General features: G+C 42.9%; 1 protein-coding gene across 1 annotated transcript in view; it reads left to right on the top strand.

Moving 5' to 3' along the window:
• Nucleotides 1–11,210: 11,210 nt before the first annotated feature.
• The window catches only part of LOC121535259 (junctophilin-1-like), a 31,150-nt gene continuing 16,957 nt past the window's right edge, over nt 11,211–25,403 (top strand). Inside the window, exons 1-2 of the mRNA XM_041842140.1 lie at nt 11,211–11,840; nt 18,631–19,393. Coding sequence (XP_041698074.1) covers nt 11,462–11,840; nt 18,631–19,393 — 1,142 coding nt within the window. The 5' untranslated portion in view covers nt 11,211–11,461. The remainder of the gene's footprint in view (nt 11,841–18,630; nt 19,394–25,403) is intronic.

Below are 25,403 nucleotides of genomic sequence, written 5' to 3'. Positions count from 1 at the left end.
CTTGTGGTTCACACTTAAACAACGATATTGTATTAGTGATCAGTCCATGATGCAGTTAACTTTCTGCTCTTATTTGAAATTGGATCAGGCTCATGCCTTTGAACAACAAAACCTTGTCAGGAAGAGACCAAACACTGATTTAGATAGTCTCAGGTTTTCCAACTACAGTATCGCAAGTCATTTTCCTGGTCTGAGGTCTCCTGTGCCTAGGGTTTTCTTGTCATGTTCATTGTAATGGAAGGATTACACTTGTTCAGTGGCTGAATCTACTGGCTGGGCACTCTCCCCCTCCCCCCAGGAGAAAATCAGTGCCAAGTTGAAAAAAACTCAAGGCGGTCATAATTTTCTTTGCCATTTGGAAATGAACTGAAGCAAAGTGCTTCAATGATTTACCCCATAGTTGCTGTTATTTTGCTTATTTTGCTTAGCGCTTTTGAAAGTTTTATTGGAAGAATGACATACTTGTTTTCTTCCAAATACTGCAGTGATATAATAACTTGGCTGTAAACTCACAGCCATCTTTGGGTTCAATTGATTCAGTTAACTCACGTTTTAATATTGCAACATCAAGAATGACAAGTCATACACATCAAGGGAGTTGTGTCATATTTTATTGCCTGCAAAGAATGACACAAATAATATGTTAGGCTACAGCTTAGAAGAAACTAAAATTACAGTTCAAGTGATGTTCATTCATGGTAATTGAATGGTAGCCTACCATTCAAGGCAGTGTTTTCCTTTCTGAGCCACAAGAACTTAGCTCCCTGTGTGATTGATTGTACAGTGGAGCAAGATCACTAGGCAGGAGCTTTTGGTGTGACATCATCACTCTTTACACCAGAAGAGTGTAATTAGCCGCTTGGGATAACTTCCTGGACTCACAGCCTGGTTGGACTCAAGTTTAATGTTTGTTATACTATGGATTATAAAAATCTATTCATGCCTGTTAAGATTTAGACTCTCTCCCATTGCAGCTGTTCAAGGGACAGATTATTTTGACTGTGACCATTGACTTAGTTTTGTCCAAACCAAATATATTATTTTGGATGGTTTCATTTAAGATGAAAAAAAATCTTTCTCCATTTTTCTTTTCTTTTTCTTTTCATGGTATTGGAGACGTGAATAATATTCCAGTAAAGCTGACCAAATTGGGGACACACATGAAACTACATGGTGGTTTAAAAGTATACTATATTCTTCAATTTGCCACTTGTGCACTCCACCCAATGATATTCTTACCCATTGGCAGGGGTTAGTCTAGAACCATAGACTTTACCATGCTGAAAGAATGAGATGTCAAAACTCTGCTGGATCCCAAGAAAACTATACAAGCTCACATCAGTTTTGGTATTTTTGACCCATTTTGGCCTGTGTTTCATTAGAAATCACTATTGCGTTCACATCAATTACATTATATAAAAAACTAAATTAGTTATGGGATTTTTTTCCCATCTGGATTGTGTTTTGGTATTACCCGTAAATCATTCATATCAATGTACAATTAGTCTAGTCCAGTTAGATGTCTAAATATACAAGCTTGATGCATAATAAGGCCGCAAGCAAACCTAAATGAGATCTCCAGATGCCAAACAAATTACAAAGTTAGAATTGAAGGGTGACCTATAGAGCTTAGTAAAGAAACCACGTAACTGAGGAATGGGGTTCTTCAGGGATACAATGTCTATTCTCAAATCCCTTGCATTTTTTAACCTTCTGTCAAATGGAAATCAAATGGATTCCATTCCAAACCTCTCATGTGTTCTACTTTCACAATAATAAATACAAAAGATCAGCAACTGGGGCACAATGAGATACCTCCAGGGACATAAGAACTAAGACTACTTCTGCAGTGCATTCAGAGTCCCATGCAGTCCCAATAGATCTGAACCAGTGGCATAGGCCCATCTCCCGCCTCCGAGAGAGGGAGAGCTTGATTTATCCCCTTTTCTGTCCAACAGAAACACTCCAGTTAAACCCACAATATTTCTCTGTGGACTTAAGCATTCATCTGGTTCTTTTAAAAAATTAGCAACAGGTTTTAAGCTATTTCAGAAGAACCAGACAGTATGGGTAAAATGCATTCTCCCAAATGGCTGGTTTCAAGACTTACTGTAATTTGTGACTGAACTGACAAATGTCGTTTCTGTGATGACCCTACCCCAATTTCATACTGAAATAAAACAATTGGAGCAAAAACAATGTTTTTGAATGACTCATATCCATTATATTATAGCTTTATGACATTCAAATGGTATATTGCACATGTTCACATTCTCAATATTATTATTATTTTGTAGAGAAATCAAGCATCAATACACTCCTTTACGTACTGTATATTTCCCCTTTGTTGGCTTGTTCTAATCTCAAATTGAGATAATGGGCTTTCTATGGCTTAGTATTCTAAATTCAGGCTTGGCCTTCTCACAGATTATCAAGACTTGGCAGGCCCGTAACAGCAAACTGGCCATCAACCAAAGATGATGACCATGAGAATGTTTTTTCAGATCATTGGCCTGTCTTACCTCAGACCCCACACTGCTGTGGCCAATATGTTACTCAAATGGGCGGGGCAGCTCTGCTCTATTGGCACGCACCCTCAAACCTGCTCTGCAAATTAGCAGATCCAACCCAAATGTAAATGCAAATTAAACAAGCTGCATGACGGACAGTGCAAAACATGATTATTATATAATTGTATTAACCTCATTCTAATGGGTTGAGAGCTCAACAAGCAAACATGAAAGGTCTCATGATCTCTGAACAATGTTCTGGTTGATTTAACATGCTTTGCATAATGTAAGTAAACAGGTGTGGATGATGTGGGAGGAGGACTGTGAGAATATTTAAGAGGAAAGGTCGATGGTTGGCTGCCACTCACACAGAACCAAACCTCTGAGCCAAAGCAAATCTGACCAGCTGGTGAAACACATCTGCTGGGTCGCATATATCTCGACTGTGTTGAAGCGAGCAATACAAACAGAGTCCACTTTTGCTGTGTTGCTGTAGAATATCAAAATGCCCCTGACATCATAGTGGCCCTGGCTGTTTCGTAGAAGAGCAGATGTTTGCATTTACTGACTGACAACCTTTTCTGTAATTTTCTGTTTTCATCAACCTCAAGCACAAGGATGAAACAATAGCAGCTATGATTATATGATGGAAAAACCAAGAGGAGAAAGAAATGATGAATCTCATTCGCCTTGATTGTGAGCTAGCTGACAACTGAAAAAACACCCGATACCCACAGCCCCCTTCCTCAAGCACAGTTCCAAAGCCTTTCTCCAAAATGAAAGTACTGTAAGTCTAAACTTCTTTACTGGTTCTGAAATCACTTATATTAGAATGACATACACACCATTGTCCCATTTTGTCCCAGAGCCTCTCAATTTCTATACTGGGAATCAGCTGTGAATGCTGGTTGTTTATCAACCAATTGCTCCTAATAAAAAGCTTTAGGATGAACAGAACAATTAGCAAAGATTTTATATCTCTTGTTCTTTTTTTCCGTTTTGAAATACAGTAAAGTAGGTGATATTGGATAGATAGTTTTTCTCTCTACATCGTCATCTTGGGAGTGTTGGAGAGTTTGACAAATGTTTAGCTCTGGTTCTTATGGTTTTGTTATACAGTAACTAGTCCGAATAGTGAAAGTTTAAGCACTACATCCTCTGCACACATAATAATAGATTTATTGCTTGTTTTATAGCACAGTGGTTACTTTGGTTTGGCCTGAAGCTGGACTGGGAATGCAGTGCTGTCCCAGCATAACCTCTGCATTGCTTTGTCAGTAAGGATTGTTGGCAGAGGAGGTACCCCTACACCTTCTATCAAGTGGGCAGTTTGAAGGCCATACATCTACAGTATGAATTGCATTGCAATATGGGGGTTAAAAACTTTACACTAACATTATGATTCCATGCATGTAATTCCTGAAGTTTGACTGAATCTTTAGACTTTTTTGAATAATTTGTCAAACATGGCTGATTTGATCAAATTATGGATAAATACTCTCTTTTCCATTTGGTCGACCAAATAGTTGCAAGATCCTATCAAATCCTTAACACTCAGAAAACTCTGTGTGGGAATTCTAAAACTGTTTTCCTTCGATGACAAACTATTGTCTAACAAGAGCTATCACTGTTTCGTGGCTATAAAGCATAATTCAGAGGCATGAGAATCTGGCATCCTTTCGCTTTCCAAAATCAGCTTAAAAAGTTGTTTAGTCTTTGTTAGGAGTTGGCATAAAAAGAATGCCAACACTAAAGGTACAAAAACTCCATGTCCCTCACAGAGAGCAGGAAGTAGCTTAGCCTTTGCTCTTTTAGCTGATATAATAGGAGAAAGGTGAGTTTTGTAAATGCATCAGTAATACCGAATCACCTATCCTAGCGGCATTTTACATTTGGTGAATGCTCCAGGAAGTACTATCTTCAGACGTTTTGTAACTGAACCATTGAAAAATCTAACAAAATCAGGTGTTAAAAACCTTAATCATAACAATCACCAAGCAGTTGAGACTACAAATCTGTCATTGTGCTCAAATGTTTTAATCTCATGCCCATTGTCATTGCTCAAAATCTTGATCTTGGAAGAACATGAGTAGTACTGTGTCTCAGAGGAGAGAGAAAATTGTATCACCATATATAGAGATATGTCAAAATAGTAGTCCTTTGCACTGCAGGTGTTTCACATAGTTATGCAGTTATTTGTTCAGTTGTGTTTTGTTAGTAAAAGCAACTTCAGTAGTTCTTACTCACTGGGCACACACTGGTTGACTCAACGTTGTTTCCACGTCATTTCAATGATATTATGTTGAACCAACGTGGAATAAATGTTGAATCGACGTCTGTGCCCAGTGGCTACTGATATAAGGCCTGCATTGGACAAAAATGTAGTATGCTATTTTTAAAATGTTAGGGCAATACATCTTTATAAAAAACAGTACTTATGTCATTGCTTCGGCTGACAAGGGTTAATAACAACGGTTTAATGAGTTACCAAAGTCTTACTATTGAATACAATACAAATATACTTAACCTACTGTATGTTACAGCAACTAATAGGTCATTGCTGTTGTACTGTACCATGAAAAAGGCATGAGATTGGAAGAAGTACACTGTGAGTTCAGCTTTAACAATAACAGCCTGAACAATAACATCTGACATAATGGCAAGAACTTAAGTTCCCCCTGCTGAAATCATTGTTTCTATAAACGTTAATGATGTAATTCACCCATGTTTACACAAGCTGATACACGAGGGGCAATAAGAAACAGAAATGTCTGAGTTACCCTGCAACTCTTGACTGTACATAAATATGAATACAGTGACTAATTATTATTGGCTTCTTTCCCATGTTAATTTATTATTATATAGTATTTTCCTATCAAACTCAGTACAGGTCCACAAAAGACCACAGAGTGACTGCAAATGGTTATAGTTTCCACACAACATTAAAGCTGCCATATATTGCACTATGTACAAGATATTATCACACTAATTGAAGAAAGACCATTGCGTAAGCTACATATAAGTTGCGAAGAATAATAAACCAAGTTTCCCTGTAAGGATATGATGTGTTCCTTCGCACCATGTTTTGCCTGTTATCTGGAAACCAAATCCTGTTGCTACTGGGAATTCAGGCTCCTGTTATGGACTGTTAGGTAACTCATGCAATATAGGACTGTAAAGTCAGTGGCAGACTTTTATAGGAGGGGTTATATGTAATAACAATCTGAATCACCAAAGAGATATGAGTGAGACTTATTACCTGCTCAGTCTGTTTTTACATTAAATCACATACAAACCTATGTAATCTATGGTAATAATAAGAGTGTGAAATGTTGACCTGGTATCAGCTGAAACGAATCTATATGATGAGTGTCAGATAACCTATAGTATAGGTTGTCACTCTTTATGCTGATATAAGGAGTTCATTTGTATAGTTTCTCTGACCATTAATCCAACCGTGATAAAGGTAGTAATAATAACATGGTTGAATGGAGCTGAAGGATGGGACTAATAACAACTAACAACAACTAATAACAACAGGATAACTAATGTAAAGCATACTGTGTCCATAATAAGTATATAGGTTATAGGTTGAGAGCTTTTGTGAAAGAGCACAGTTAGAAAGATATGGCATATACAGTGGGGGAAAAAAGTATTTAGTCAGCCACCAATTGTGCAAGTTCTCCCACTTAAAAAGATGAGAGAGGCCTGTAATTTTCATCATAGGTACACGTCAACTATGACAGACAAAATGAGAAACAAAATTCCAGAAAATCACATTGTAGGATTTTTAATGAATTTATTTGCAAATTATGGTGGAAAATAAGTATTTGGTCAATAACAAAAGTTTCTCAATACTTTGTTATATACCCTTTGTTGGCAATGACACAGGTCAAACGTTTTCTGTAAGTCTTCACAAGGTTTTCACACACTGTTGCTGGTATCCTGGTACTCCAGGACCTTGAAATGCTTCTTACGAAGCCACCCCTTAGTTGCCCGGGTGGTGTGTTTGGGATCATTGTCATGCTGAAAGACCCAGCCACGTTTCATCTGCAATGCCCTTGCTGATGGAAGGAGGTTTTCACTCAAAATCTCACAATATATGGCCCCATTCATTCTTTCCTTTACACAGATCAGTCGTCCTGGTCCCTTTGCAGAAAAACAGCCCCAAAGCATGATGTTTCCACCCCCATGCTTCACAGTAGGTATGGTGTTATTTGGATGCAACTCAGCATTCTTTGTCCTCCAAACACGACGAGTTGAGTTTTTACCAAAAAGTTATATTTTGGTTTCATCTGACCATATGACATTCTCCCAATCCTCTTCTGGATCATCCAAATGCACTCTAGCAAACTTCAGACGGGCCTGGACATGTACTGGCTTAAGCAGGGGGACATGTCTGGCACTGCAGGATTTGAGTCCCTGGTGGCGTAGTGTGTTACTGATGGTAGGCTTTGTTACTTTGGTCCCAGCTCTCTGCAGGTTATTCACTAGGTCCCCCTGTGTGGTTCTGGGATTTTTGCTCACCGTTCTTGTGATCATTTTGACCCCACGGGGTGAGATCTTGCGTGGAGCCCCAGATCGAGGGAGATTATCAGTGGTCTTGTATGTCTTCCATTTTCTAATAATTGCTCCCACAGTTGATTTCTTCAAACCAAGCTGCTTACCTATTGCAGATTCAGTCTTCCCAGCCTGGTGCAGGTCTACAATTTTGTTTCTGGTGTCATTTGACAGCTCTTTGGTCTTGGCCATAGTGGAGTTTGGAGTGTGACTGTTTGAGGTTGTGGACAGGTGTCTTTTATACTGATAACAAGTTCAAACAGGTGCCATTAATACAGGTAACGAGTGGAGGACAGAGGAGCCTCTTAAAGAAGAAGTTACAGGTCTGTGAGAGCCAGAAATCTTGCTTGTTTGTAGGTGACCAAATACTTATTTTCCACCATAATTTGCAAATAAATTCATAAAAAATCCTACAATGTGATTTTCTGGAAAAAAAATTCTCAATTTGTCTGTCATAGTTGACGTGTACCTATGATGAAAATTACAGGCCTCTCTCATCTTTTTAAGTGGGAGAACTTGCACAATTGGTGGCTGACTAAATACTTTTTTTTCCCCACTGTAGAAGCAAACCAGATGGACATCATGAAAATGATCGGAGAGGTTGAGGGTAGAGGAAGTTCAGGAGTAAAAACAAACAAAATAGAATTATTGTAAAATTGACTGTGTCCATAAAATGTATATAGTATGTATAAGCTGGAAGTAGAGGCCTAAGCGTTGTTGTTCACTAGTTTACTCCAATTAGGGAAGGGGTGGTGGGGTTGGAAAGTAATAAAGGGAAATATACTTTTTTTAAAGGATATGTATATATATATATACACAGTGGGGAGAACAAGTATTTGATACACTGCCGATTTTGCAGGTTTTCCTACTTACAAATCATGTAGAGGTCTGTAATTTTTATCATAGGTACACTTCAACTGTGAGAGTCCAGTAAATCACATTGTATGATTTTTAAGTAATTAATTTGCATTTTATTGCATGACATAAGTATTTGATCACCTACCAACCAGTAAGAATTCCGGCTCTCACAGACCTGTTAGTTTTTCTTTAAGAAGCCCTCCTGTTCTCCACTCATTACCTGTATTAACTGCACCTGTTTGAACTCGTTACCTGTATAAAAGACACCTGTCCACACACTCAATCAAACAGACTCCAACCTCTCCACAATGGCCAAGACCAGAGAGCTGTGTAAGGACATCAGGGATAAAATTGTAGACCTGCACAAGGCTGGGATGGGCTACAGGACAATAGGCAAGCAGCTTGGTGAGAAGGCAACAACTGTTGGCGCAATTATTAGAAAATGGAAGAAGTTCAAGATGACGGTCAATCACCCTCGGTCTGGGGCTCCATGCAAGATCTCACCTCGTGGGGCATCAATGATCATGAGGAAGGTGAGGGATCAGCCCAGAACTACACGGCAGGACCTGGTCAATGACCTGAAGAGAGCTGGGACCACAGTCTCAAAGAAAACCATTAGTAACACACTACGCCGTCATGGATTAAAATCCTGCAGCGCACGCAAGGTCCCCCTGCTCAAGCCAGCGCATGTCCAGGCCCTCTGAAGTTTGCCAATGTCCATCTGGATGATCCAGAGGAGGAATGGGAGAAGGTCATGTGGTCTGATGAGACAAAAATAGAGCTTTTTGGTCTAAACTCCACTCGCCGTGTTTGGAGGAAGAAGAAGGATGAGTACAACCCCAAGAACACCATCCCAACTGTGAAGCATGGAGGTGGAAACATCATTCTTTGGGGATGCTTTTCTGCAAAGGGGACAGGACGACTGCACCGTATTGAGGGGAGGATGGATGGGGCCATGTATCGCGAGATCTTGGCCAACAACCTCCTTCCCTCAGTAAGAGCATTGAAGATGGGTCGTGGCTGGGTCTTCCAGCATGACAACGACCCGAAACGCACAGCCAGGGCAACTAAGGAGTGGCTCCGTAAGAAGCATCTCAAGGTCCTGGAGTGGCCTAGCCAGTCTCCAGACCTGAACCCAATAGAAAATCTTTGGAGGGAGCTGAAAGTCAGTTTTGCCCAGCGACAGCCCCGAAACCTGAAGGATCTGGAGAAGGTCTGTATGGAGGAGTGGGCCAAAATCTCTGCTGCAGTGTGTGCAAACCTGGTCAAGACCTACAGGAAACAAAAAAAATCTCAATTTGTCTGTCATAGTTGACGTGTACCTATGATGAAAATTACAGGCCTCTCTCATATTTTTAAGTGGGAGAACTTGCACAATTGGTGGCTGACTAAATACTTTTTTCCCCCACTGTATATGCGAGAAAAAAATACATATGGGGGATTGGAAGTGATGCAGACAATTACATTGATGGGAGTTACAATCTATCTGCAATATTAAAGCTGATCTACCCCCTAAAAAAAGTAAAAAAGTAAAAATAAAAATAAATTGCTTGAACGAATTGCTTGCCAAGCTCATATCAGTTACACTTAGTTTGTTGTTTTCTCATAATCGCTCAGCTGGTGTTATTGTTGGCCAGCATGTCCTCACCTCCTGATGTAGAGAGCTGTACTCTGTAGTAATACAGTCTGTAGGGGTCTGTAGACCCTACAAAGTAGCGTGGATTCAGTTCTAGTGATGTAACTAAAGCCAACACCTTCACTGAAGAAGGTAAAGAGGGTGTGTGTGGCAAAAATGGACACCACAGTAAATGATTTGATAATTAAATACATTTGTATGTATATTATTTGACATGGTACTGTACATCATGCCGAAGAGTCTACTTCATGATTTCTTCCACAGATTCATATTCAATCAACATATTATTGTTGTAACATGTACAAACATAAAAAAAAAATACATTTTAGTCATTTAGCAGACGCTCTTATCCTATTGAAGAGCTACTGTCTTTGCAATGCAGATTAACAATGTGTACACTGACACCCAGTGGTGAGACCTGCCTGTTGCCACGTCCTTCCTATATAGGCTACAAACTCCATTTATTAACAGGGGTGTCCCAAAGCATTTAGAGCCAATATGGTCAAAAAGTATAGCAGGTTTTGTACCCTATTCATAATGTATTTGAGATATTCAAAAATAATGACTTCTGACTTCTTCTGACCAAAAAACATTAGTCCAACACCCATCAATGTCCTGATTCATGTACAATGCTGCAGGATAAGTAGTGCTCAGTAGATGTCACTGTTGTCTTATAATCAGTCAGTACATGAGTTTTATCTCTGTTTACAGATCTGCTATCTTAATTTGATCACTGTTGTCATAGAGAATTTTCCTGCACAGCAGGAAATGCAAATTGTATTGTATTCAAGATTTAAAACGGCTTCTAAAGTTTGTAATTTCCACTTTAAAATGTCAGACTTGACTTGCCCTAACGAAAAATGTATCAACCCCTACAAAACTGTACATTAATTATAATCCACATAATAATTCACATTGACTGTTTCCTGCTGTGAGAAGCAGGCTCAAATTAATATTTAGCTACTACTTTATGATTGCTACCACCACCACTGGCCAGTTCAACGTCTTTTATCTGACTGTTGAGATTCATATAATCATATTGTCATTTATCAGCAGTCAATTAACACTGATTCCACACGGTAAACTGAATGATTAGGGGGTCTATAACCATAGCACTAGAATGAGGGATTCTATGTCTATGGGTTTAACACTCAGAGTTTACACACAGAACACCTCAATTTGATTAGCCTACCTAATGATACCAATACTAGAAGCAATAAGAAAATATCAAGCAGGGTTAGTCTGTAGTTACCATCGATGTAACTTTGAAACCAATATAACAGCAGATATAATTTCACTTTTTGAATGCCACGTCATGGCATTTCCATGTCATTATCTCCCAGATCTAACAGCTACATTTTCAGAAAAGCTCAATTCAATCAAGGGTTATTGAGGATTTTGACAATTATTGTAATTAATCAATCAATTAATGGATGAACAGGTTGATCTCGATGGATTTAGAACTACAGATCAACTCTCCCTCTCTCAGGGGAGGGGGGGAGAGAGAGAGAGAGAGAGAGAGAGAGAGAGAGAGAGAGAGAGAGAATCATAAAATAAGAGAGAGAGAGAGAGAGAGAGAGAGAGAGAGAGAGAGAGAGAGAGAGAGAGAGAGAGAGAGAGAGAGAGAATCATAAAATAAACCAGGCGCTATTCTGGCAGCGGTAGTGGCGCTCTCTCTCTCTCCCTCCCACGTACCGCTTTAGCCGACAACCACAAATGCACACAGTGACAATCATTCATCCCTGCTTTGAACCACAACACCTCACTGCGACCACAGAATCCACCGGACTCTCACTTCAGCGCTCCTACTTTTCTTTTAAAATCCGCTCTGGACTCGCGAGGGACAGCACGATATTGGGCAGCTACCACGACTCGTTATTCTCCCCTCATCATCTGAATGACGGGCGGACGGTTCGACTTTGACGATGGTGGCACATATTGCGGTGGCTGGGAGGATGGGAAAGCCCATGGACATGGCGTCTGTACCGGGCCCAAGGGCCAAGGCGAATACTCCGGGTCCTGGAACAATGGTTTCGAGGTAGTGGGGGTGTACACCTGGCCCAGTGGAAACGTGTATCAGGGCTACTGGGCACAGGGGAAACGACACGGACTCGGCGTGGAATCGAAGGGAAGATGGATTTATCGTGGCGAATGGACTCATGGATTGAAAGGTAGATACGGGGTCCGGCAAAGTCTCCACACGCCTGCCAGATACGATGGGACATGGAGTAACGGTCTGCAAGATGGATATGGAGTTGAAACGTATGGTGATGGAGGTAAGCGTGCCAGTAACAGTTTATGGTTAGTACATGTAATGCCGTTTGAAAGAGCAGTCTCGCTTGTTACAGTGTAGCAGGGGGCACAAATGTTGTTCAGCAATTCAGTTGTATCAAAGTGTGATAGAGTAGAGAAGCCTGCCTGAACTATGTGCCAGTGCCACACCACTGAGCTCTATTGATATAGACTGGACTGGTCAGTCAGCACTGAGCACTCCCATAGAGGTCATGGATAAAAATAGAAACATCGCTCAGCCACACTTGAAAATCAAAGGACTACCTATTGTATTGATCTTCGTTCATTTGTTGCCATATGGGAATTGAGTGTACAGTAGTTTCTATAGAAAGTCGTTTTAGAGTTAAAAACTAAACAAAAAAACATTCAAAGATTGAGTTTGAGACACAAGTGGTGATGAGGTTGTAATGTCAGGGCACACAACCATAGTCATACACACACAGATGCATATAACTTGTAGATTATATCTATTCCAGAGATAAAAATCTACTTTTTGGTGACTCATAGCATTGATTGATATGGTTTTATATATTGATTAATACAGGGGAAAGCAATAATGGATTGTAGGAAATTCAATAGATGTTAATAGATCATTAAAAACACACCACGATATCTTACTTCACATGAAGTGTGATAATCAATAGATACTGTGGCATAATAAACAAATAACATAATAATTCGATTTGCCAAAGATAATGTGGACATTGATTGTAGTCTGAGGGCTGGATTTGCAGAAGATAAAGTGAACATTGATTTCAGACTGAGGGCCAGATCCAACTACACCTGAGCAAGCTTCATTAGCCGGTTCCCCCTGGGCAAGCTTGGCTTCTAGTGCTTTCTTTTGTGCTTGGGGTCTAGTACTCTCATATGTGTCACTCACTGGTTCAAATTGTAAAGAGAAAAATTCACCGTTTCTGACAGTCTGAAGCAGCGAGAGGTACCTGCAGGGGCATCATTTCAGCGAAACCTAGGGTATGGAAAAGTGACAGTGGAGGATTTTTTATCAAATTGAAGCGCATTTACTGCATTTCTACAAAATTTACAAAATTTAAAATGCAATTTGGAGAACAGCAAAAACAAGCAAAATTGTCTCCAGACATTATTACCTTGTTGTTGTAGCTTCATTCACCTTAGTCAATGGAGGACTTAACATTCTACAAACACATGTCATACAAGAATTACCTGCTAGCTCAGCACCGGGATTAAAACTCTAGTTTAGTTTCATGTCAAGTCAAACAACAGTTGCCTAGCCAAAGCCATCTACTACAGCTATCTTTACCTCTGCACCAGTGGCGGTCGGTGCCTTTTAAGATGAGGGAGGACACTTTTTTTTCCATGAGCATGGCCATATTTCTATTACAGCATTTTGGATGACTGTCATTCAAATTCCATTCACCCAGTTCAATGTAACAGCGATAGGTTTAGGCTACTGCATGATACTAGAATTTTCCCTATACCCATCATGAGATTGCTACAACCTAGCCTATGAATGAAAGTTTACAACGTAGGTGCACACAGGTCGAGATAAAAATTTGAGATGACAGACAGTGACACATTCAATACCGCCTTGCACACTCTTGCCTGCATCTAGCTGATCTTGGGTGTAATCATTAGTCCAACAGTTGCAAAGGAGAGTTTCTATTGGACAAATTCAGGAATGCTTATCTTTGTTTCGTTCCATTTGCTTCCGTTTAAGAAACGTTTTTCAACAGAATCGGCGGAATGAATACACCCCTGATCACGCGTAAACACAGTTCACTTTCATAGCAACCACGTTGTATTCCTTCTCACATCTATGCGCTCTCCTCCTCTCACCTTTTCCCTTCGCTTGTGGACTTCAATGCACAACACATCAGCTGTATGTGACCAGGCAAAAAAAAACGTTCCAAGACAAACCATATCATAACCGCTACACGCAGCCTACATTGTTGTCACCATATTCGCTAAAATAACATCATAGTCAACATAGCTAATAGAACTAACGCGTTAGTAAACCGCTACAATCATGCAGTAACGTTACAGTGTACAGTCAGTAAGCAGTTTATCACTTACACCGGCGGGCCCCAGTGGCAATAAATTAGTACAACCAAAAGCTTACCTTGACTTGGAAGAGTTCCAGTGTTGTGTTGGATAGTCATAGCCAGCTAGCTAACAAAGCATCCCTATGTTTGAGCAGGGTGTTTGAGTAGGCTAAACTAGTAAGTAATACTGAAAGTGAAAAAAAATGACGAAATTTCTCTCTCTCTTGCTTCTCCTTCCTCTTGGAAGAAATTAATTTGTTGAAAACTGTTCAACTATTTTCTTTCTCTCTGAGTCAACTACTCACCACATTTTATGCACTGCAGTGCAAGCTAGCTGTAGCTTATGCTTTCAGTACTGGATTCATTCTCTGATCCTTTGACTGGGTGGACAACATGTCAGTTCATGCTGCAAGAGCTCTGATAGGTTGGAGGACGTCCTCCGGAAGTTGTCATAATTACTGTGTATGTCTATGTAAGGGGATGAGAACCATGAGCCTCCTAGGTTTTGTATTATGGTCAATGTACCCAGAGGAGGACGGAAGCTAGCTGTCCTCCGGCTACACCACGGTGCTAGCCTACAGAGTGCTGTTGAGGCTACTGTAGACCTTCATTGCAAAATAGTGTGTTTTAATCAATTATTTGGTGACGTGAATATATTTAGTATAGTTTTATCTAAAAAGGATAACTTTTTTAATGTTTTACCATTTTAATTTTTATGAAATTCACTGAGGAGGATGGTCCTCCCCTTCCTCCACTGCTTTAAGAAAAAGTTGCGCTGTTCACTGCAGCTGCGTCGATGCGCTCTCCATAAAGCTAGCCAGCCTTCCCTCCAGCTCCCAGGCGTCCGCATGGTCCTAAAGTCAGTCTTCTAATACTGATAAACTGCATTAGCCTTTTAATCAGGATTGGAATGATTTTATTCGCCTATTTTAAATTTTTGGTGTTGAGCTAGGGTATGACTGCCATACCCAATTGACGCCCCTGGGTACCTGAGTCAGCATAGGATCAGTCAGCTTAGGAATCAGTGGGAGTGTCACTCAACGAAATATACAGTGGGGAAAAAAAGTATTTAGTCAGCCACCTATTGTGCAAGTTCTCCCACTTAAAAAGATGAGAGAGGCCTGTAATTTTCATCATAGGTACACGTCAACTATGACAGACAAAATGAGGAAAAAAAATCCAGAAAATCACATTGTAGGATTTTTAATGAATTTATTTGCAAATTATGGTGGAAAATAAGTATTTGGTCAATAACAAAAGTTTCTCAATAATTTGTTATATACCCTTTGTGGGCAATGACACAGGTCAAACGTTTTCTGTAAGTCTTCACAAGGTTTTCACACACTGTTGCTGGTATTTTGGCCCATTCCTCCATGCAGATCTCCTCTAGAGCAGTGATGTTTTGGGGCTGTCGCTGGGCAACACAGACTTTCAACTCCCTCCAAATATTTTCTATGTGGTTGAGATCTGGAGACTGGCTAGGCCACTCCAGGACCTTGAAATGCTTCTTACGAAGCCACTCCTTCGTTGCCCGGGTGGTTTGTTTGGGATCATTGTCATGCTGAAAGACCCAGCCACGTTTCATCTTCAATGCCCTTGCTGATGGAAGGAGGTTTTCACTCAAAATCTCACGATACATGGCCCCATTCATTCTTTCCTTTACACGGATCAGTCGTCCTGGTCCCTTTGCAGAAAAACAGCCCCAAAGCATGATGTTTCCACCCCCATGATTCACAGTAGGTATGGTGTTCTTTGGATGCAACTCAGCATTCTTTGTCCTCCAAACACGACGAGTTGAGTTTTGACCAAAAAGTTATATTTTGGTTTCATCTGACCATATGACATTCTCCCAATCCTCTTCTGGATCATCCAAATGCACTCTAGCAAACTTCAGATGGGCCTGGACATGTACTGGCTTGAGCAGGGGGACACGTCTAGCACTGCAGGATTTGAGTCCCTGGCGGCGTAGTGTGTTACTGATGGTAGGCTTTGTTACTTTGGTCCCAGCTCTCTGCAGGTCATTCACTAGGTCCCCCCGTGTGGTTCTGGGATTTTTGCTCACCGTTCTTGTGATCATTTTGACCCCACGGGGTGAGATCTTGCGTGGAGCCCCAGATCGAGGGAGATTATCAGTGGTCTTGTATGTCTTCCATTTCCTAATAATTGCTCCCACAGTTGATTTCTTCAAACTTCTTACCTATTGCAGATGCAGTCTTCCCAGCCTGGTGCAGGTCTACAATTTTGTTTCTGGTGTCCTTTGACAGCTCTTTGGTCTTGGCCATAGTGGAGTTTGGAGTGTGACTGTTTGAGGTTGTGGACAGGTGTCTTTTATACTGATAACAAGTTCAAACAGGTGCCATTTATACAGGTAATGAGTGGAGGACAGAGGAACCTCTTAAAGAAGACGTTACAGGTCTGTGAGAGCCAGAAATCTTGCTTGTTTGTAAGTGACCAAATACTTATTTTCCACCATAATTTGCAAATAAATTCATAAAAAATCCTACAATGTGATTTTCTTGATTTTTTTTCCTCAATTTGTCTGTCATAGTTGACGTGTACATATGATGAAAATTACAGGCCTCTCTCATCTTTTTAAGTGGGAGAACTTGCACAATTGGTGGCTGACTAAATACTTTTTTTCCCCACTGTAAATACTAGTCACTGACAAAAAGTGCCCTAATCTATCCTCCTAATGTGTTCAGAGTGATTTTGTTCAGTAACCTAATTGTGTTTAGACTGATTCATTTCACATAGCAAGACAGATGGAGTTATGTTTGGCTTGACCAACAAACTTCCCAATGTCTCAAGTTACTTCCATCTTTTCAAATAGCACATTCTTCTCTGTGGAAGCTATGATGGACAGAGTGGCATATCGCCTTGAGTGCACACCAGAATGCAGTATGCATTTAGAAATGTAGACCCCCTTTAGCCGCTGAAATGGTGGGAAGGCTTGAGATATGACAATTATGGTGGGAGGTTTTGAATTATTTTGCACTTCCACCTTCAAACAAATATCTGAATGCCAAAAATACAGTTGGAGTGTCAACTGAGGTTGTGAGGATGTCAGGTCAGTTAGTGCTATGGTGACGTTACTGTTAGTGTGACAGCGTTGTTTTACTTCCACCTGAGCGCTGTTTGAGATTAGTGACTTCTGCCGAACTGCAGTTCTTCCAATGGATACTGTGTGCAAGAGGCATAAGGAATGCCAAATCAACCCCTAGATCCCTATGCACTTGTGGGGATAGCAGAGGATTTGATAGGTGTAAGCTATATGCTAATAGCTCCAACTTGCCCTCTGATAGGCTAGGTGGAAGTTTCACTACATTGCTTCAATACCAATAAAATGGTAGTACATAGGGCATAGGGTCTAGTGGTTGATTTGGGATTGGGTGTAGAATGAGTAGCCTACACTTCCCAGTCCCTCCTGATCTCCATGCCACGACCTGTTGCAGGACAGGTTGTTACTGTGGGTGGGAGCTCATCTTAGAAAATATTTGAAGGCTAACATATTAGGACCTCAATAGGCCCCATCTAATCATAGATAAGTGCACTACATAGTAATGACTTCATTCTTGCCACCTTTCCATAACCTAAACAAACAATGCAGCACACCACTGGTACATAACTTAAATTATGTACAAGTGGTAGCCTATGTTTGTCTAGTATGTCTACTGCCATAAAGGCCGTGTCTAGACTTGACAGTTCATGCAGCTTTAGTATTCTGATCATAGAGTTCAGATCATGGAATTCCAAACGTGCATCTACACCTACATTTAAATGTGTCTACTGTGTCCACAGTGTGTCTGGATTCCCTTTTCCCACTCTATATTCAAATGCCAGTATGCATTCTACAAATGGTGGAATAGGCAAAATATGATAATAACACAACTACTGTTGGCAGTAGCTAACTACTGTAGCTAACTAGCCAGCAAGCTAGCAAGCAATGTAAAGGGATTGCAAACGGGTTAGCATAACTCTAGCCAAACAAAACATATTTTTTCTAAATATTAGCTAGCTGGCTAGATGGTAGGCCACTCTGGTAGGCCTACATTATGATCAAATAGCCACAGTAGCCTACTTGGCCACTGTTAAAACAATAAGTTAAAGCAGGTATAGCCTCAGTGTTCACTGTTCACATTAAATGCGCGCCAGAAGTTGCAGAGAATTCTCACAACATTCAAGTTTGCGCTCAGCAGACCTGACATTTTGTCAGTGCCAAAAAATGTTGAGGGAACATTGGTCTAGACCCGTCTTTTCAATACGATCTTCGTGTTCTGATAGCAGAAGTCACATGTAAGTGTCAAATGTAGACACGACTAAAGACTGCCTGGTTTGGCATAATGCCAGGAGTATATTAATAGCAAATGATGAAGTGATAATAAATCATGACACAAACAAAGACTGAAATATGAATCTCGTCATGAACGTGGTATCTTGTATGTGATTTGGAAACATACAGCTCTGTCTGACTGACAGCAGAATCACAGTCCCTGGGTAAGATTAGGTATTGGATGTGATTTTAATCCATTCAATGAAAAGTTCCCAATATAGTAGGGATATTATGGACTTGTAGATATGTTTTCCACTTAAATTCCTTGAATTGACATTGGCCCAGTGTAAATAGATTTTCTAATCAACTCTAATATTAAAATGTTGTACGCCAAATGATTATTCTGTGATCATGAAAAAAATTAACGTTCATGATTTTCTTAACGTTTGTATTCATTCTTGCCATTTTTTGTTGTCCTAACAGGTACATACCAGGGGCAATGGACAGGAGGAATGCGACACGGATACGGTGTGAGACAAAGTGTGCCTTACGGGATGGCTACGGTTATTCGCTCACCTCTCCGAACCTCGCTGGCCTCGCTCCGCAGCGAACAGAGCAATGGCACCGTCCTCCATGCCAACCTCGACCTGTCAGACAGCCCTGCCGGCACCAGAGGAGGCTTTGTTCTCAACTTCCACAGTGAAGGTGAAGGTGAGAAGAAAAAGGGCCTGTTTCGTAGAGGGTCCCTGTTCGGCAGCCTCAGGAACCTCAGAAAGTCAGACTCCAGGTCGTCCATATCGAGCAAACGCAGCTCTGCCCGCAGCGATGCCGCCAGCTCCATCAGCCGAATCAGCTCTAGTGATGCCAACTCCACCATCAGCTTTGGGGATGGAGTTGATGAGTACATGCCCCTGGAGGACAATGTAGACGCCACCACCACAGAGTCCTACATGGGGGAGTGGAAGAATGACAAGCGGAACGGCTTTGGTGTCAGCGAGCGTACCAACGGGATGAAGTACGAGGGCGAGTGGATGAACAACAAACGCCACGGCTACGGATGCACAATGTTCCCAGATGGCACCAAAGAAGAGGGGAAGTATAAAAACAATGTGTTGGTGCGAAGCATCAAGAAGCAGCTCATTCCTCTCAAAAACACCAAAACTAAACAGAAAGTGGATCGGGCTGTGGAAGGAGCCATACGGGCAGCAGCTATTGCCAGAACAAAAGTAGAAATAGCCACTTCAAGGTAATCAGTTTCTCAATTTGCATGGTTGCGTCTGAATTGACACCCTATTTCCTATACAGTGGACAACTTTTGACTAGAGCCTTATGGGCCCTGGTCAGAAGTAGTGCACTATATGGAGAAGGTTAGTGCTATCTGGAATCCTTGGGAAGTCCTTACCCTAAACCCTAACCCTTCCCTAACCTTAACCCTTACCTTAACCGTTTTAAATGTAAACTTCAATGGGATGTCATCAGAGTTGGGACATCCCAAGGATCCCGTTTAGACTTTTCCATATGGGGAATAGGGTGCCATTTCGGACACAGCCCATGTTGTGGTGTTGTTGGTGGTAAAGAATCCTACTGCTGCATGCGTTTCCAGGTCAGGTCTGCTGATTGGGTTAAGTTGAATGGCTGACAGGTTGGGATTCTCAACGAGGGGTCAGGTTTTTATTGGTGTCACCTCATCCTACGTCTCCCATCTCTCTACAACATTCTCCATCTTTCTCCAACTCTTTCTCTCACTCACTTGCTCTCTGCCTCTCTCTTTCTCTGTCCCTTTTACTCACTCTCACTACCTCTCCCTCACACACACACACACACACACACACGTTTTGCACATGTGGCACAGATGATGAACTGCAGTACATGGTGAGTTCAAACAGTGGCCCAATGCTACACTGGAATAATTTGATACATACTGTGGTGATCAAAATAGCGAGAATTACAGATACAATAGAATTTACCGGAGCCAAGTATTTTTTATTTGAGGAGAAGTGAGATGTGTAAAGGCCTATACTGGTTGAAGCCAATTACAACAATTGTAACGTTCGTTGTGTAAAGGATTGGACCAATGTGCAGCGTGGTATGCGTACATGTTTTAATTATTTAAATAAACACTTGACAAAATAACAAAAGCAACTGAACGTGAAGTTCTAAAGGCAACAAGCCTAAACAGAAACAGAAACAAGATCCCACAACATAGGTAGGCAAAATGGCTGCCTAAGTATGATCCTCAATCAGAGACAACGATCGACAGCTGCCTCTGATTGGGAACCACACCCGGCCAACATAGAAACAGATACACTAGAATGTATCCAAATCACAGCCTGACCTAACCAAACAGAGAATACAGGTGATCTCTAAGGTCAGGGCGTGACAGTACCCCCCCCCCAAAGGTGCGGACTCCGACCGCAAAAACCTGACTCATTAGGGGAGGGTCCGGGTGGGCACCGGCTTCGGACGTGACGTAGGCAGTAAACTCTTCTCCCATCCTGCCTCCCCTTTGCACGCCCGGTCCGGTCTGGACCCCGGTGCGATGCTCCCCCTCTCAGTCCTCCCACAATGCACCAAGCCCTGTCTGGACCCTGGTGTGGGAGCCCTCGACCCTGGAGAGGGGCTGACGTCTGGTCCCGGCCCAGCAGTCCTCCCGCGATGCACCAAGTCCTGTCTGGACCCTGGTGTGGGAGCCCTCGACCCTGGAGAGGGGCTGACGTCTGGTCCCGGCCCAGTAGTCCTCCCGCGATGCACCAAGTCCTGTCTGGACCCTGGTGTAGGAGCCCTCGACCCTGGAGAGGGGCTGACGTCTGGTCCCGGCCCAGCAGTCCTCCCGCGATGCACCAAGTCCTGTCTGGACCCTGGTGTGGGAGACCCCGACCCTGGAGAGGGGTTGACGTCTGGCTCCGGCTCGGACCCCAGTGGAGTGGATGGCTCCGGCATGGGGGAAGAGTAGACAACCGGACCCGGACTGGGCACCGGTGATGCGGACTGCCCCGGCTCTGGTAGGGAGCAGATAACCGGAGCTGGACTAGGCACCGGTGGAGCGGACTGCTCTGGCACTGGAGTGAAGCAGCTGACCGGAGCTGGACTAGGCACCGGTGGAGCGGACTGCTCTGGCACTGGAGTGGAGCAGCTGACCGTCGCAGGAGGCTCCGGGCCATGGATCATCACTGGACGCTTCGTGCCATGGATCATCACTGGAGGCTTCGTGCCATGGATCATCACTGGAGGCTTCCTGCCATGGATCATCACTGGAGGCTTCGGGCCATGGATCATCACTGGAGCCCGGCAAGTGCGGGGCGCTGGCCCATGACGCACTGGGCTGTGGACACGCACCACTGGTTTGGTGCGAGGAGCAGGTACGGGGCGCACCGGGCTGGTGACACACACGACTGGTTTAGTACGAGGAGCAGGTACGAGCCGTACAGGACTGGAGACACGCACCACTGGTTTAGTGCGAGGAGCAGGCACGGGCCGTACCGGGCTGGGGACACGCACCACTGGTTTGGTGCGAGGAGCAGGTACGTGGCGCACCGGGCTGGCGACAAGCACCACTGGTTTGGTGCGAGGAGCAGGTACGGGCCGTACAGGACTGGAGACACACACCACTGGTTTGGTGCGAGGAGCAGGTACGGGGCACACTGGGCTGGTAACACGCACCACTGGTTTGGTGCGAGGAGCAGGTATGGGGCGTACCGGGCTGGCGACACGCACCACTGGTTTGGTGCGAGGAGCAGGTACGGGCCGTACAGGACTGGAGACACGCACCACTGGTTTGGTGCGAGGAGCAGGTATGGGGCGTACCGGGCTGGCGACACACACCACTGGTTTGGTGCGAGGAGCAGGCACGGGCCGTACCGGTCTGTGAAGGCGCACTGGCGGCACAGTGCGTAAAGCTAGCGCATAGCCTGGTGCCTGCACGGTCACCCGCTCCTCAAAGCGAGTGCGGGGAGTTGGCTCTGTTCTGAAACCTGGCTCCACCAGCCTCTGCTCTAAGGACTGAGCTCTCTGCTGCTGGAGGGTTAACTCCTCTCTCAGCTCCTCCTGTTGTCTGGCCAGCTCCTCTCTCCGTGCATCCACTGACTCCTTCTCCCTGTGGGCCTCCTGCAGCGCCTCCCTCTGAAGGGAGCTCTCCTGCTCTCTCTTAGCTAACAGCCCCCGTAAGGTAGTTATCTCCTCTCTCAGAGTGCTGAGCTGCATGTCTTGGAGGGCCTCTATAATAGCGGCCTCCTCTTCCTCCACAGTCAGCCCTTTCAGGGCCTCCTTCTACTCCGTGTGCCCCCCCAAAAAATATTTAATGGGGCTGCCTCTCGTGCTTCCTTCGCGGTCGGCACCGTCGGCGTCGCCGTTGATCCTCTCCTGCCTTGGCTTCTTCCTTCGCCCAGGGTCCTTTACCGGCTAATATCTCCTCCCATGTCCAAAATGTCTTCCCCACCTGTGTCCAGGGTGTCTGCTCCTCCTGGTCACGCTGCTTAGTCCGTTGGTGGTGGGATCTTCTGTCACGTTCGTTGTGTAAATGATTGGACCAAGGTGCAGCGTGGTATGCGTACATGTTTTAATTATTTAAATAAACACTTGACAAAATAACAAAAGCAACTGAACGTGAAGTTCTAAAGGCTAACAGCAACAAGCCGAAACAGAAATAAGATCCCACAACATAGGTAGGCAAAATGGCTGCCTAAGTATGATCCCCAATCAGAGACAACGATCGACAGCTGCCTCTGATTGGAAACCACACCCGGCCAACATAGAAATAGATACACTAGAATGTATCCAAATCACACCCTGACCTAACCAAACAGAGAATACAGGTGATCTCTACGGCCAGGGCGTGACAACAATGTTGACTGTCAACTAGGGCTGACCCCAATTAGTCGACTGGTCAATTGTTTGGTCGTTAGGCTGTTGGTCGACCAAGATTGTTTTAATTGAGCAGTAACAAATATATATACACTAATCAGGACACTTACGTATATATATATTTGCGCCCATCTCAGTGAACTAATCCATTGCGGAGACTAAAAGCCAATTTATGCTTGATTCGAAAATGTGGTTGAGGGCTCCATATGGAGGGTGTGACGCAATTGTGGAGCCTCCAGAGGCATGCAGAGGCCAAATCGAGGTCTGTACTGCATCGCCATGCGCCTCCCAAATTTTGTAACAATGCGGAGGGCTCTGTATAGCTCCGCATTGACATGATTGGTTGACGGTAGGTAGAGGCAGTACATCCTGTATGAACACAAACTCACTTCCTTGACAACAGCTCTGCACTGTTCTGCGAAGAGCAATAATTATGAATGCCCTGACTTCTGCTGGGGCCATATCACTGTAAATGCTGCATGGCCAATGCAGACGTCAGATTGACCATGCGCCCAGATGCACAATGCACTCTCCAGAATGCGCTCTCTCCTGCCAATATGTGCACATTCATTGTTTCATAACTTCATTGTGTGAATTGTTTGCATTTGATTGTTAGTGTATATCAATTTTCCATTACGTATATCACCAGTAGTACATTTACCGTTCATTCCTATAATTTCTAATCTACAATGTTTGTTACTTTGGTTACGGTCATTTATTTTAATACATTCAATATTATTATTTCAGTCTTCCTGTTCTCACTGTCGGAGTGGACACATTGTTTGCAGAGTGCACAACCTATGCAACACTTGTGAGAAACAAGTTTTGGTTTATTTAATTCCATTTACAAGTTCTGTCGATTTAGTAATTGTCTTTTGTTTGGAGCGCTCCTGTCAATGTTGAGTAAGGACGCGCACGCATAGAAGTAGGCCTATAGGCTACCTGGCCTGTGCGCAAATGTAGGCATATAAATGTGCCCATTTGGGGATCTGATAGTATTTCTGATTGGCTTAACGCACCACCACTAATGACCCGTGGAGCTTATCAAAGTAATGTTTTCTTCACCTCAAACAGCAAGCAAACAAAGTCTGTTTTTACATCCATTGAGAATTACAATAGTTCATCAATGTATTTGAAAAATCTTTCCAGCTCTCTCCCTTTCGATAACCTCTCAGCGTGAAAGGGAAAAATGTCTTGCTCTGATCCAGTGGAAACGTCATAAAATATGTTTCTTATCAGTGCTTGACCTGGACTGAAATAGGTTCCGGTACTCATTTTGGGTGCTGGTACTGTTTATATTTAGGTGCAATGGCTTGAAGGGCATTCTCTTGCGTACATTATTTTCCTATAACGTGCGGTATAATTGCACGATATAATTCAATGGCTATGAAGTTCATTCTTACATGTTCTATTTTTGAGCTGCTTTTGAAAGCAAAAGTCGAATTAAAAACATTATTGGCATTGTTGAATTCGATTTTCATAATAGCAAGCTAAGATGATGGTTTGGTTAGCTAAGCTAACAAGTCTGTTTGTTTGGTTACCAAGGCAACTACTGTAGCTAGATAGTAAACTTACTAGCTACTTCAGTGGATGTTGTCACATTTCTACTGGCAAATGAATACATTTCTAGAGGCAAATATGTTTATTATTTATAGCCATGGTATAAAAGGGGTAATCAACTCAGGGCTCTATGCATTCTCTGGAAAATAATGCAACTCCGTGGAAGGTTAGTTCCACTCCGCTAATGCATGGTGGAACACACCTTCCACATTGTGCATTCTTTTCCAGAGAACACATAGACCCTCATTGATTATCCCTTACTGAATGCAATGCACAGAGATTAAATGATATCCTACCATGTAAAACACCCACCCATATTTATTTAAAGTATCAAAATAGTCACTTTATTGCCATATCCTGCCCACCCATCCCCCCTTTCCTCATAATCTTCTTATCTGATGAGAACCACTCATTAGCATGTTCTTTATCCTGATTTTCTGGCATCTGTATGAATTTTAATGAGGGCTCTCATATCTAGGCTCTCATATCTCACCACCACAACAACTCCTCCTGTCATGAAATAGAAATGTGTCCCTCAGTGGCAGAATGTCTAAAATTAAGGTCTCAGTCTTTGAAGACTGTTATGTGTCTGAGTTGATAAGTGTGGTAAGAGCTTTGGAAAGTGCGGACTGGGTTCGGCTTGCGTCACTTTTCCGTCATCTGGGTGGAAGCCCAGGGGAGCAAAGGAGGGAGGGAGTAGAGGTGTGTGCTAGCTATGCCCTGCTCACATGTGAGGCCAACAGCCTCTAGTGTGTCAGTCAGCACTGAGCTCTGACTAAATAAGGCAAGGCAGGACTTGGCTTATCAACAGCTTACAGGAATACAGCAGCAGCTGA

Source organism: Coregonus clupeaformis, chromosome 21 (genome assembly GCF_020615455.1).
Source record: "Coregonus clupeaformis isolate EN_2021a chromosome 21, ASM2061545v1, whole genome shotgun sequence".
NCBI lineage: Eukaryota > Metazoa > Chordata > Actinopteri > Salmoniformes > Salmonidae > Coregonus > Coregonus clupeaformis.
This window is presented reverse-complemented; position numbering and strand designations above follow the sequence as displayed.